This window comes from Chelonia mydas, chromosome 14 (genome assembly GCF_015237465.2).
Source record: "Chelonia mydas isolate rCheMyd1 chromosome 14, rCheMyd1.pri.v2, whole genome shotgun sequence".
In the NCBI taxonomy this organism is placed as follows: domain Eukaryota; kingdom Metazoa; phylum Chordata; order Testudines; family Cheloniidae; genus Chelonia; species Chelonia mydas.
The window spans coordinates 43,265,212-43,279,775 of NC_051254.2; the positions used below are offsets into that span (position 1 = coordinate 43,265,212).

General features: G+C 57.4%; 1 protein-coding gene across 1 annotated transcript in view; it reads left to right on the forward strand.

Moving 5' to 3' along the window:
• Positions 1-900: 900 nt before the first annotated feature.
• LOC102946450 (tenascin-X) overlaps positions 901-14,564 on the forward strand; it is an 82,626-nt gene continuing 68,962 nt past the window's right edge. Inside the window, 9 exon segments of the mRNA XM_043527624.1 lie at positions 901-1,216; positions 2,790-3,083; positions 4,385-4,534; positions 4,537-4,677; positions 6,385-6,678; positions 8,349-8,642; positions 9,606-9,899; positions 11,313-11,606; positions 12,833-13,126. Of these exon segments, the coding sequence (XP_043383559.1) occupies positions 901-1,216; positions 2,790-3,083; positions 4,385-4,534; positions 4,537-4,677; positions 6,385-6,678; positions 8,349-8,642; positions 9,606-9,899; positions 11,313-11,606; positions 12,833-13,126 (2,371 nt within the window).

Below are 14,564 nucleotides of genomic sequence, written 5' to 3' on the forward strand. Positions count from 1 at the left end.
CCAGAGCCAGGCAGAGAACCCAGGAGTCTGGCTCCCGGCCACCTGCCCTAACCCACCAGCTCCCACTCCTCTCCCTGAGCCGGGCAGAGAACCCAGGAGTCCTGGCTCCCAGCCCCCCTGCTCTAACCCACCAGCTCCCACTCCCCTCCCAGAGCTGGGAGAGAACCCAGGAGTCCTGGCTCCCGGCCCACCTGCCCTAACCCACCAGCTCCCACTCCTCTCCCAGAGCCGGGCAGAGAACCCAGGAGTCCTGGCTCCCGGCCCCCCTGCTCTAACCCACCAGTGCCTACTCCTCTCTCTGAGCCGGGAGAGAACCCAGGAGTCCTGGCTCCCAGCCCCCCTGCTCTAATCCACCAGCCCCTAACTCCCCTTCAACGAGGCAGGGAGGGAGCAAGGAGCGGCCCCCGTAGGAAAACAGAAAGAAGGTGGCAGAGAAAGGGAGGTGTGTGCCGATGGACGGAGGGTGAAGGGAAGAAAGGGACAAAGGAAAGAAACAGAAGAAGGGAAACGAGTGAAGGGCGGGGGGGGGGGTGACTGCGGGCGACGGTGACAGTAGGAAGCGCGACAGACTAAAGAGAAATGTGCTGGAGGAAAGGGGAGACCCGGCTGCCAGCGTGGAGGAGAGGAAGAAGGAGACAGCGACAAGGGAGAGTGGCCGGGAACGGCAGGAGCCTGAGGGAGGGACGGGCCGTGACCGGAAGCAAGGCGCGGTGGAGAGTGTGGCAGGGAGAAAGGAAAAGGGACGAATCACTCACGGCAGCGATGCGGGGAGAGAACCAAAGCGATGGCATGGGAAAGATGGCAAACAGACGCGGGGCAGACACACGCAGCGATCCCACCCCACTTCTCCACTCCCCTTCCCCCACCCCACACCCTTGTCCCCACCCTGACCCAGAACTGATGGGACCATCCCTCCTGCCCTCTCCCTGCCAGCACCAATCAGAACCCCCCCCACAGCCCAGCCTGGGGGAGCTCTCGGCCTCCGGCGTCACCCACGACTCCGCGCTGCTCTCCTGGACCGTCCAGGCCGGGGAATTCGACTCCTTCCTCCTCCAGTACAAGGACGCGGAGGGCAAACCCCAGGCGCTGCCCGTGGACGGGGGATCCCGCACGGTCACCGTCGCCAACCTGGCCCCTCCCGCCGATACAAGTTCAACCTCTACGGCATCTCCGGCCGCAAGCCGCCTCGGCCCCGTCTCCACCGACGCCGTCCACAGTCAGTGGCTGGACCCGGGGCGCCGGCCCCTTCCCCTCATGCCCCCTTTTGCTTTGCAGTGTGGTGGGGACACTGATCAACTGGACCTTCCAAGAAGATGCTTCCAAGGAAATGAGAGAGGAAGATGAGCAAAGGAGGGAAAGCAGCAAGGATTGAGTGTGGAAGCAGCGTGGAGGGACGAGAGCATCCGTCCATCCATCCATCCATCCACCTGTCCACTCATCCGTCCATCCCCAAGTCCATCTGTCCGTCCAGTGGTCCGTCCGTCCATAACTAGACTGCTGGCCATTCAATGGATAGAGAGAAGAGAGTAGATAGGGATGGGTGGATGGATGAATGGACAGACAGACAGACAGCTGTCTGCATGGGACAGGTTAAGCAAATAGAATGATGTGTATGGGAACAGATGGATGAACAGATAGTTAGATGGATGAGTGTCTACGTGGGTGGATGGATTGATGGAGGGGATGGCCATCGATGGATAGATAGAGGAATGGGGATGGGTGAATTTGGGGAGGGGTAGCTCAGTGGTTTGAGCATTGGCCTGCTAAACCCAGGGTTGTGAGTTCAATCCTTAAGGGGGCCATTTAGGGATCTGGGACAAAAAATGGGAGATTGGTCCTGCTTTGAGCAGGGGGTTGGACTAGATGACCTCCTGAGGTCCCGTCCAACCCTGATATTCTATGATTCTATGACTGATGGAAGGGTGGATACATATGGATGGGGTAGATGAGGGGGGTGGAACGACAGAAGGGTACATATGTATGGATGTGGATGGATAGATGGATGGATGGGTGGGTACATATGTATTGGAGGGGATGGATGGACGCACAGAAGGAAGGGTGGGTAGATATGTATGGGGGGTGGATGGATAGATGGATGGATGGACGGTTGGGTAGCTGTGTATGGGGGTGGATGGATGGATGGACGGACGGATGGGTAGCTGTGTACGGGGATGGATGGATGGATGGACGGATGGAGGGATGGATGGGTAGATGTGGATGTGGATGGATGGATGGACGGACGGATGGGTAGATGTGTACGGGGATGGATGGATGGATGGACGGATGGATGGACGGTTGGGTAGATGTGTATGGGGGTGGATGGATGGATGGACGGAAGGGTGGGTAGATGTGTTTCGAGGAGAGGTTGGGTATGGATGGGTGTCAATGGGAATCTTTCCATTGATGTTGGTGGCTTTGGTTCACCCCCTTCTCTTTCTCCCTGGTTTGTTCTTCCTTCCCCCCTCTCATCCTCCCGTCTCAGCCCAACTCTCACCGTGGTTTGTGCCGGTTGATCTGGGCCGACCCCTCCATGGAGGCGGGTGGCTGCAGGGAACCTGGGGATGTGGGATCCTCTTTGCAGAGATGCCCTGTCCATCTGTCTGTCCACAGCTCTCCTTCCCAGCAGCAGGATCCAGCTGTGTCCTGGGGCTGGTCTCGAGGGCTCCCTGCACCCTCATCCCACTAATCTTCTCTGCTGATCCCCTTTGGCTAGGAACAGCCCGGCCCCACAAAGACCTGGTGAGTCGCCCTCCTCCCCAGCAATGCCCTTACCCTCCTCTTTGTTCCAGCCGCGGTGCCACGGGAGGAGGAACCCGCCCCCCAGCCCAGCCTGGGGGAGCTCTCGGCCTCCAGTGTCACCCACGACTCCGCCCTGCTCTCCTGGACCGTCCAGTCCGGGGACTTCAACTCCTTCCTCCTCCAGTACAAGGACGCGGAGGGCAACCCCCAGGCGCTGCCCATGGATGGGGGATCTCGCACCGTCACCGTCGCCAACCTGGCCCCTTCCCGCCGATACAAGTTCAACCTCTACGGCATCTCCGGCCGCAAGCGCCTCGGCCCCGTCTCCACCGACACCGTCACAGGTAAGCAGCTGCTCTGGGGGAGCGGCTCCGTCCCCTTCGGCCCCCTTTGGTTTCCAGTGTGACGTGGACGCCGAACACTGCGCCAGGACGTTCCCAAGAAGATGCTTCCAAGCCTCCTGCCTCCACTACCAGATTACCGCCATTCAGTGGATAGAGAGGAGAGTGGATAGGCACGGGGGTGGATGGATGGATGGATGGATATACAGACAGACAGCTGGATGGGTGTGCATGGGACAGGCTGAGTGACTGGAATGATGTGTATGGGAACAGATGGATGAACAGATAAGTACATGGATGGGTATCTACAGGGGTGGATGGAGGAGGGAGGGAATGGTCATCGATGGGTAGAGAGAGGAATGGATTTGTATGGGGATGGATGGATGGACGGGCAGGTGGGCAGATATGTATGGGGATGGATGGATGGACAGACAGACGGAAGTCTGGGTAGAGATGAATGGGTGTAGATGGATGGATGGATGGTGTGTATACATGGGGGGTGAATGGGTGGAAGGACAGACAGAAGGGTGGGTAGATATGTATGGGGATGGATAGATACAGAGGCAGACGGAAGGGTGGGTAAATATGTATGGTGCTGGATGGGGGTTTTGGGGGAAGCACAGGTAGACATGTATGGGGGAGGATGGATGGATGGACGGAAGGGTGGAGAGATGTGTATGGGGGAGGATGGATGGATGGACAGAAGGGTGGGTACATATGTATGGGGGTGGCTGGGGGTTTGGGGGGATGCACGGGTAGATGTGTATGTGTATCCCTTCCGCCAGGTAGTTCCAGCAGCCACAAGGGCTGGGTTGGGTGTGGTGATGCATGCATGGACAGGTGGATGGATGGGTGCTTACAGGGATGGATGGAGGAGTGGTTGGGGATGGATGGGTGTCAATGGGGATCTTTCCATTGATGTTGGTGGCTTTGGTTCACCCCCTTCTCTTTCTCCCTGGTTTGTTCTTCCTTCCCCCTCTCTCCTCCCTTCTCAGCCCAACTCTCACCGTGGTTTGTGCCTGTTGATCTGGGCCGACCCCTCCATGGAGGCGGGGGTGGCTGCAGGGAACCTGGGGATGTGGGATCCTCTATGCAGAGATGCCCCGTCCATCTGTCTGTCCCCAGCTCTCCTTCCACAGCAGCAGGATCCAGCTGTGTCCTGGGGCTGGTCTCGAGGGCTCCCTGCACCCTCATCCCACTAATCTTCTCTGCTGATCCCCTTTGGCTAGGACAGCCCGGCCCCACAAAGACCTGGTGAGTCGCCCTCCTCCCCAGCAATGCCCTTACCCTCCTCTTTGTTCCAGCCGCGGTGCCACGGGAGGAGGAACCCGCCCCCCAGCCCAGCCTGGGGGAGCTCTTGGCCTCCGACATCACCCACGACTCCGCCCTGCTCTCCTGGACCGTCCAGTCCGGGGACTTCGATTCCTTCCTCCTCCAGTACAAGGATGCGGAGGGCACCCCGAGGCGCTGCCCGTGGACGGGGGATCCCGCACCGTCACCGTCGCCAACCTGGCCCCCTCCCGCCGATACAAGTTCAACCTCTACGGCATCTCCGGCCGCAAGCGCCTCGGCCCCGTCTCCACCGACGCCGTCACAGGTCAGCAGCTGCTCTGGGGGAGCGGCTCCGTCCCCTTCGCCCTCTTTGGTTTCCAGTGTGACGTGGACCCCAAACACTGGGCCAGGAAGTTCCCAAGAAGATGCTTCGAAGCCTCCTGCCTCCACTACTAGATTACCGCTATTCAATGGATAGAGAGGAGAGTGGATAGGCACGGGGGTGGATGGAATGATGGATGGATATACAGACAGACAGCTGGATGGGTGTGGATGGGACAGGTTGAGTGACTGGAATGATGCGTATGGGAACAGATGGATGAACAGATAAGTACATGGATGGGTATCTACAGGATTGGATGGAGGGATGGAGGGGATGGTCATCGATGGGTAGATAGAGGAATGGATATGTATGGAGGCGGGATGGATGGATGGACGGGCAGGTGGGCAGATATGTATGGGGATGGATGAATGGATGGACAGAAAGCTGGGTAGATATGTAGCGGGGTGGATTCACGTATGGACTGACAGAAGAGTGGGTAGATATGTATGGGGGTGGATGGATGGACAGACAGATGGAAGGGTACATAGATATGTATGGGGGTGGATGGAGGGATGGATGGATGTAAGGGTGGGTATATGTGTATGGGGGTGGATAGATGCACAGACAGATGGAAGGGTGGGTTGATATGTATGGGGATGGATGGATGGATAGACGGAAGGGTGAGTAGATATGTATGGGAGTGGATGGATGGATGGAGGGATGGACAGACAGAAGGGTGGGCACATATGTATGGGGGTGGATGGGCGTTTTGGGGGAAGCACGGGTAGATATGTATGGGGTGGATGGATGGACAGACGGAAGGGTGGGTAGATATGGGGGTGGATAGATGCACAGGGAGATGAAAGCGTAGGTAGATATGTATGGGGGTGGGTGGGTGGATGGATGGATGGACGGACAGACGGAAGGGTGGGTAGATATGGGGGTGGATAGATGCACAGGGAGATGGAAGGGTTGGTAGATATGTATGGGAGTGGATGGATGGATGGAGGGACGGACAGACGGAAGGGTAGGTACATATGTATGGGGCTGGATGGGGGTTTAGAGGGAAGCACGGGTAGACATGTATGGGGGAGGATGGATGGATGGACGGAAGTGTGGGTACATATGTATGGGGGTGGATGGGGGTTTTGGGGGATGCACGGGTAGATGTGTATGTGTATCCCTTCTGCCAGGTAGTTCCAGCAGCCACAAGGGCTGGGTTGGGTGTGGTGATGCATGCATGGACGGGTGGATGGATGGGTGCGTACAGGGATAGATGGAGGAGTGGTTGGGGATGGATGGGTGTCAATGGGGATCTTTCCATTGATGGTGGTGGCTTTGGTTCACCCCCTTCTCTTTCTCTCTCATTTGTTCTTCTTTCCCCCTCTCTCCTCCGATCTGAGCTCAGCTCTCACCGTGGTTTGTGCCGGTTGATCTGGGCCGACCCCTCCATGGAGGCGGGATGGCTTCAGGGAACCCGGGGATGTGGGATCCTTTTTGCAGAGATGCCCCGTTCATCTGTCTGTTCCCAGCTCTCCTTCCCAGCAGCAGGATCCAGCTGTGTCCTGGGGCTGGTCTCTAGGGCTCCCTGCACCCACATCCCACTAATCTTCTCTGCTGATCCCCTTTGCTAGGAACAGCCCGGCCCCCCAAGGACCTGGTGAGCCGCCCTCTTCCCCAACCATGCCCTTACCCTCCTCTTTGTTCCAGCCGCGGCGCCGCGGGAGGAGGAACCCGCCTCCGAGCCGAGCCTGGGGGAGCTCTCGGCCTCCGACGTCACCCACGACTCCATCCTGCTCTCCTGGACCGTCCAGGCCGGGGACTTCGACTCCTTCCTCCTGCAGTACAAGGACGCAGAGGGCAAACCCCAGGCGCTGCCCATGGATGGGGGATCTCGCACCGTCACCGTCGCCAACCTGGCCCCCTCCCGCCGATACAAGTTCAAACTCTACGGCATCTCCGGCCGCAAGCGCCTCGGCCCCGTCTCCACCGACGCCGTCACAGGTCAGTGGCTGCTCCGGGGGCGCGGCTCCATCCCCTTCGGCCCCCTTTGCTTTCCAGTGTGACATGGATGCTGAACACTGGGCCAGGACGTTCCCAAGAAGATGCTTTGAAGCCTCCTGGATAGAGAGGAGAGTGGATAGAGAGGAGAGTGGATAGGCACGGGGGTGGATGGATGGATGGATGGATGGATATACAGACAGACAGCTGGATGGGTGTGCATGGGACAGGTTGAGTGTTTGGAATGATGTTTATGGAAACAGATGGATGAACAGATAGGTACATGGATGGGTGTCTACAGGGGTTGGATGGAGGGGATGGTCATCGATGGGTAGATAGAGGAATGGATTTGTATGGATGGACGGGCAGGTGGGCAGATATGTATGGGGGTGGATGGAGGGATGGATAGAAGGCTGGTGTCACGGAGTCCCCGGGCGATGCTCGGGAACTGCTCCCTACGAAGCCGGGCAGTACTCTGGGGCAGTCTCCTCTCGGGGAGCAGCCTCTCTGCAGGACACACAGCTCACCCAGCTCCACCTTCCTGGGTCTGACCTCAGAGCCTCCAGCCTCCTCTGCCCCTCCAGGTGCTTCCCCCAGCGAGTCCGCCCAGGCAGGGTCCTGGGGAAGCCAGAGGGTCCTGCCCCCCAACTCCGCAGTCAGAGGTGACTCTCAGCCAGCCAGGAAAACAGAAGGTTTATTAGACGACAGGAACATGGTCTAACACAGAGCTTGTAGGTGCAGAGAACAGGACCCCTCAGCCGGGTCCATTTTGGGGGGCAGTGAGCCAGACAACCCCGTCTGCCCTTCACTCCATGTCCCAGCTAGCCTCAAACTGAAACTCCCTCCAGTCCCTCTTCCTCTGGGCGTTTCCCTTTCCCAGGACAGGAGGGCACCGGATTCCTTTGTTCTCCAACCCTTTAGCTCTCACCTTGCAGGGGGGAAGGGCCCAGGCCATCAGTGGCCAGGAAACAGGGTGTCGGCCATTCTCTGTGTCCAGACCCCTGCACACACCTGCCCTCTAGGGCTCTGCAACGATCATACACCCTTATCCCACCCCCTAGAGACTTAAGAACTGCCTAGGGAAAACTGAGGCACCCCCACAATATTCAGAGGAAACATTAAGAACAGTTCCGCTTCGTCACAGCTGGGTAGAGATGTATGGGGGTGGATGGATGGATGGACAGATGGAAAGGTGGGTAGATATGTATGGGATGGATCGGTGCGTACAGGAACAGAGGGAGGAGTGGTTGGGGATGGATGGGTGTCAGCAGGGATCTTTCCATTGATGTTGGTGACTTAGGTTCACCCACTTCTCTTTCTCTCTTATTTGTTCTTCCTTCCCCCTCTCTCCTCCCGTCTGAGCTCAACTCTCACTGAGGTTTGTGCTGATCGCTCTGGGCCAACCCGTCCATGGAGGTGGGCTGGCTGCGGGGAACCCGGAAAAGTGGGATCCTTTTTCCACACATGCCCCATCCATCTTTCTGTCCCCAGCTCTCCTTTCCAGGAACAGGAACCAGCTGTGTCCTGGGGACGGTCCTTGGGGCTCCCTGCACCTTGTCCCTGCTAATCCTCTGTACAGATCCCCTCTGGCTAGGAATTACTGAGCCCCTCATGGCCCCAGTGAGCCATTTCCCATCCCATCCGCGCCCTTCACCCCCCTCTCTCTGTTCCAGCCGCGGCGCCGCGGGAGGAGGAACCCGCCCCCCAGCCCAGCCTGGGGGAGCTCTCGGCCTCCGACGTCACCCACGACTCCGCCCTGCTCTCCTGGACCGTGGAGGAGGGGACCTTCGACTCCTTCCTCCTCCAGTACAAGGACGCGGAGGGCAAACCCCAGGCGCTGCCCGTGGACGGGGGATCCCACACGGTCACTGTCGCCAAGCTGGCCCCCTCCCGCCGATACAAGTTCAACCTCTACGGCATCTCCGGCCGCAAGCGCCTCGGCCCCGTCTCCACCGACACCGTCACAGGTCAGCGGCTGGACCCGGGGCGCCGGCTCCTTCCCTCCCGCCCCCTTTGCTTTGCAGTGTCAGGGACGCCGACCACTGGGCCAGGCCTCCAAGCCCCCGGCCTCCACAAGCTGGGTTCTGGTCATTCAGTGCCATTTTGTTGCCCAATCACTTAGTTTTGTGAGATCTCTTTGAAGTTCTTCACAGTCTGCTTTGGTCTTAACTATCTTGAGCAGGTTAGTATCGTCTGCAAACTTTGCCACCTCACTGTTTACCCCTTTTCCAGATCATTTATGAATAAATTGAACAGGATTGGTCCTAGGACTGACCCTTGGGGAGCACCACTAGTTACCCCTCTCCATTCTGAAAATTGACCCTTTATTCCTACCCTTTGTTCTGTGTCTTTTAAGCAGTTCTCAAGCCATGAAAGGATCTTCAGCAATAGGGACAGGGTGTGTATGTTGACAGATGTATGGATGGACGGACACATGGTATGGGGCTGGATGGATGAGGAGATGGAGGGATGGATGGTTGGGTGTGTATGCAGATGATGGAGGAGTGGTTGGGGATGATTTTGTGTCAGTGGGGATCTTTCCATTGACGGAGGCTTTGGTTCACCCCATTCTCTTTCTCTCTCATTTGTTCTTCCTTCCCTCTCTCTCCTCTTTTGTCTCAGCTCAGCTCTCACCGTGTTTTGTGCTGGTTGCTCTCGCCCAACCCCTCCACGGAGGCGGGTGGCCGCCGGGAACCTGGGAATGTGGGATCATCTTTGCAGACATGCCCCATCCATCTGTCTGTCTCCAAATCTCCTTCCCAGCAGCAGGATCTGGCTGTGTCCTGGGGCTGGTCTGTGGTTTTCCTGCACCTTCCCCCCCACTAATCCTCTCTGCAGATCCCATTAGGCTAGGAATAACCCGGCCCCATAAGGACCTGGAAAGCGGACCCTACCCCGGCTGCACCCTTCACCCCCTCTCCCTGTTCCAGCCGCAGCGCCGCGAGAGGAGGAACCCGCCCCCCAGCCCAGCCTGGGGGAGCTCTCGGCCTCCGACGTCACCCATGACTCCGCCCTGCTCTCCTGGACCGTCCAGGCCGGGGACTTCGACTCCTTCCTCCTCCAGTACAAGGACGCGGAGGGCAACCCCCAGGCGCTGCCCGTGGACGGGGGATCCCGCACGGTCACCGTCACCAAGCTGGCCCCCTCCCGCCGATACAAGTTCAACCTCTACGGCATCTCCGGCCGCAAGCGCCTCGGCCCCATCTCCACCGACACCGTCACAGGTCAGCGGCTGGACCCGGGGGTGTCGGCTCCGTCCCCTCCCGCCCCCTTTGCTTTCCAGTGTCAGAGACACCGTCCACTGGGCCAAGCCCTTCTCAGAAAGACACTTCCAATCCTCCAACCTCCACAAGCAGATTGCCGGCCATTCAATGGGTACAGAGAGGAGTGTGGATGGGGATGGATGCGTGGATGGATGGAGGGATAGACAGACAGCTGGATGGATGTGTATAGGGCAGATTGAGTGAATGGATAAGAACATAAGAATGGCCCTACTGGGTCAGACCAAGGTCCATCTAGCCCAGTATCCTGTCCTCTGACAGTGACCAATGCCGGGTGCCCCGGAGGGAATGGACGAAACAGGGAATCACCAAGTGATCCATCCCCTGTCGCTCATTTCAGCTTCTGGTAAACAGAGGCCAGGGACACCATCCCTGCCCATCCTGGCTAATAGCCATTGATGGACCTAGCCTCCATGAATTGATAGATGTGTATGGGGCGGATGGATGAATTAATAGGTAGATGGATGGCTGTCTATGATGGTGGATAGAGATGGATGGATGGACAGATGGAGGGGATGGTAACGGATGGATAGATAGAAGAATGGATATATATGGGGATGGACAGATGGTTGGGTGGGTGGGTGGATGTGTAGGGGGATGGATGGATGGATGGATGGACCGGCAGGTGAGCGGATGCATAGGGGAATGGATGGACAGACAGACTGGTGCGTGTGTGTATGGCAAGTGATGGATAGACGGATGGACAGAAGGCTGGGTGGATGTGTTTGGTGATGGATGAATGGACGTACAGACGGTAGAGTGGTTGGATGGATGTTTTGGGGGATTCATGGGTACCTGTATTTTTGTAACTCTGTGGCTAGGTTGCATTATCAACTACAAAGACAGGGTCGGTAAGGTGATAGATGCATGGATGGATGAATGTATGGTATAGTGATGGACCGATGGATGGATGGATGTGTATGGGGATGGAGGAATGGATGGAGGAGTGTCTGGGGCTGCATGGGTGTCATCCATTGACACTGGTGGTTTTGGTTCACCTCCTTTTCTTTCTGTCTCGTTTCTGTTTCCTTCCCTCTGTCTGAACTCAGCTCTCACGGAGGTTTGTGCCGGTCGCTCTCTGTTGAACCCTCCCACGGAGGTGGGGTGGCCGCAGGGAACCTGGGAATGTGGGATCCTCTTTGCAGACTTGCCCCGTTCCTCTGTCTGTCCCCAGCTCTCCTTCCCAGCAGCAGGATCCGGCTGTGTCCTGGGACAAGTCCTTGGGGCTCCCTGCACCCTCCCCCCACTAATCCTCCCTGCAGATTCCCTCTGGCTAGAAATAACCCGGCCCCCCAAGGTCCCAGTGAGCCATCCCCCACCCTGGCTTTCCCCTTCACCCCCCTCTCTCTGTTCCAGCCACGGCGCCGCGGGAGGAGGAACCCGCCCCCCAGCCCAGCCTGGGGGAGCTCTCGGCCTCCGACGTCACCCACGACTCCGCCCTGCTCTCCTGGACCGTCCAGGCCGGGGACTTCGACTCCTTCCTCCTCCAGTACAAGGACGCGGAGGGCAAACCCCAGGCACTGCCCGTGGATGGGGGATCCCGCACAGTCACCGTAACGAACCTGGCCCCTTCCCGCCGATACAAGTTCAACCTCTACGGCATCTCCGGCCGCAAGCGCCTCGGCCCCGTCTCCACCGACGCCGTCACAGGTGAGCAGGGTGACACTGACGCCAACCACGGGGCCAAGACATTCACAAGAAGGTGCTTCCAGGTCTCCAGCATCCAGAAATAGAGTGCCGGCCATTCAGTGTGTAGAGAGAGGAGTGTGGATGGGGATGGATGGATGGACGTCTATGGGACGGGTTGAGTGAATGGACAGATGCGTATGGGGATGGATGAATGAATACAAAGGTAGTTGAATGGCTGTCTACAGGGGTGGATGGATAGATGGATGGGTGGGTGTGCGGATATGAATGGGGATGGCTGTCTGGAGGGTGGATGGAAGTGCATGCGGATGGATGGATGGACAGACTTACAGATAGAAAGGGGGGCAGATGTATACACGGGTGGATGGACAGAAGTGTGAGTGGATATGTGTGTGGATGGATGGATGGATGGATGGACGTACAGACGGTAGGGTGGGTCAATGTGTGTGGGCATTGATGGGTGTTTTAGGGGATTCAGTGGTAGATGTGTCTGTGTAACTCTGTGGCTAGGTCGTATTGTCATGAAGAAAGGCTAGGTGGGTAAGGTGAATGATGCATGGATGGATAGACCTACGGTGTAGTGATGGATGGATGGGTGTGTATGGGGATGGAGGGATGGATGGGTGTGTATGGGGATGGAGGGATGGATGGGTGTGTATGGGGATGGAGGGATGGATGAGGGTGTATGGGGATGGAGGGATGGATGAGGGTGTATGGTGATGGATGGATGGATGGGTGTGTATGGTGATGGATGGATGGATGGATGAGGGTGTATGGGGATGGAGGGATGGATGGAGGAGTGTCCGGGGGTGGATGGGTGTCAATGGGGATCTTTCCATTGACTCTGGTGACTTTGGTTCACCCCCTTCTCTTTCTCTGTTGTTTGTTCTTCCTTCCCCCTCTCTCCTCCTGTCTCAGCTCAGCTCTCACCATGGTATGTGCCGGTCACTCTGGTCCAACCCTGTGACGGAGGCGGGATGGCTGTGGGGAACCGGGGAACGTGGGATGCTCTTTGCAGACATGCCCCGTCCCGTCTATCTGTCCCCAGCTCTCCTTCCCAGCAGGAGGATCCGGCTGTGTCCTGGGGCCGGTCTGTGGGTTCCCTGCACCCTCCCCCTGCTAATCCTCTCTGCGGACCCCCTCTGGCCTAGGAATAATGAAGTCCCGCAAGGACCGGGTGAGCTGCCTCCCACCCTGGCTGCGCCCTTCACCCCCTCTCTCTGTTCCAGCCGCGGCGCCGCGGGAGGAGGAACCTGCCCCCCGGCCCAGCCTGGGGGAGCTCTCAGCCTCTGACGTCACCCACGACTCCGCCCTGCTCTCCTGGACCGTGGAGGAGGGGACCTTCGACTCCTTCCTCCTCCAGTACAAGGACGCGGAGGGCAAACCTCAGGCGCTGCCTGTGGACGGGGGATCCCGCACGGTCACCGTCACCAACCTGGCCCCCTCCCGCCGATACAAGTTCAACCTCTACGGCATCTCCGGCCGCAAGCGCCTCGGCCCCGTCTCCACCGACGCCGTCACAGGTGAGCAGCTGCTCCCAGGGGCGCTGGCCCCTTCCCTCCTGCCCCCTTTGCTTTGCAGTGTGACATGGACACCAAACACTGGGCTGGGACATTCACAGGAAGATTCTTCCAAGCCTCCAACCTCCAGAAGCAGACTGCAGGCATTCAGTGGGTAGAGAGAAAAGTGTGGATGGGGATGGATGGGTGGATGGGTGGATGTCTATGGGGCAGGTTGAGTGAATGGACAGATGCGTATGGAGACAGATGGATGAATACAAAGGTAGATGAATGGCTGTCTGCAGGGGTGGATGGATGGATGGAGGGGATGGTCGGATAGATAGAGGAGTGGATGTGTATGGGGATGGATGGGTGGATGGGCAGGTGGGCGGATGTTTATGGGGATGGAGGGATGGACAGGCAGGTGGGCGGATGTTTATGGGGATGGACAGAGGGACAGGCAGGTGGGTGGATGTGTGTGGCGATGGATGTCTGTTTTTGGAGATGCACGCATTGAGGTGTACGTGTATGTACGTGTAACCCTTTTGGCAGGTGATACTGGCAGCCATAAGGACTGTGTTGCATATGGTGATGGATGCATAGGTGGCTGGACAGACAGCTGGTATGGTGATAGACGAATGGATGAGTGTGTATGGGGATGGATGGGGGTGTGTGTGGAGGAATGGATGAAGTGCTTCGATTTGGTTGGATGGATAGAGGGACTGATGGATGGAGGGGATGGTAATGGATGGATAGAAAGAGAAATGTGGATATATCGAGAGGGATGGAGGGACGGAAGGGTGGGTGGATGTGTTTGTGGAAGGATGGATGGACGTACGGATGGTAGGGTGGGTGGATGTGTGTGGCGATGGATGGGTATTTTAGGTGATTCATTTGTAGATGTGTATGTGTGTCAAGGTTCCTTCCCCATACTGAACTCTAGGGTACAGGTGTGGGGACCTGCATGAAAGACCCCCTAAGCTTATTCTTACCAGCTTAGGTTAAAAACTTCCCCAAGGTACAAACTTTGCCTTGTCCTTGAACCCTATGCTGCCACCACCAAGCGTGTTAAACAAAGAACAGGGAAAGAGCCCACTTGGAGACGTCTTCCCCCAAAATATCCCCCCAAGCCCTACACCCCTTTCCTGGGGAAGGCTTGAGAATAATATCCTAACCAATTGGTCATCAAAATCATCAAAGACCCAAACCCCTGGATCTTGGAACAATGGATAAATCAGTCAGGTTCTTAAAAGAAGGATTTTATTAAAAAAAAAGAAAGGTAAAAATCACCTCTGTAAAATCAGGATGGAAAATACTTCACAGGGTATTCAGATTCAAAACACAGAGGGTCCCCCTCTGGGCAAAACCTTAAAGTTACAGAAAACGGGAATAAACCTACCTCTTAACCCAGGGAAAATTCACATGAAACAAAAGATAAACTAACCCGCCTTGCCTGGCTTAC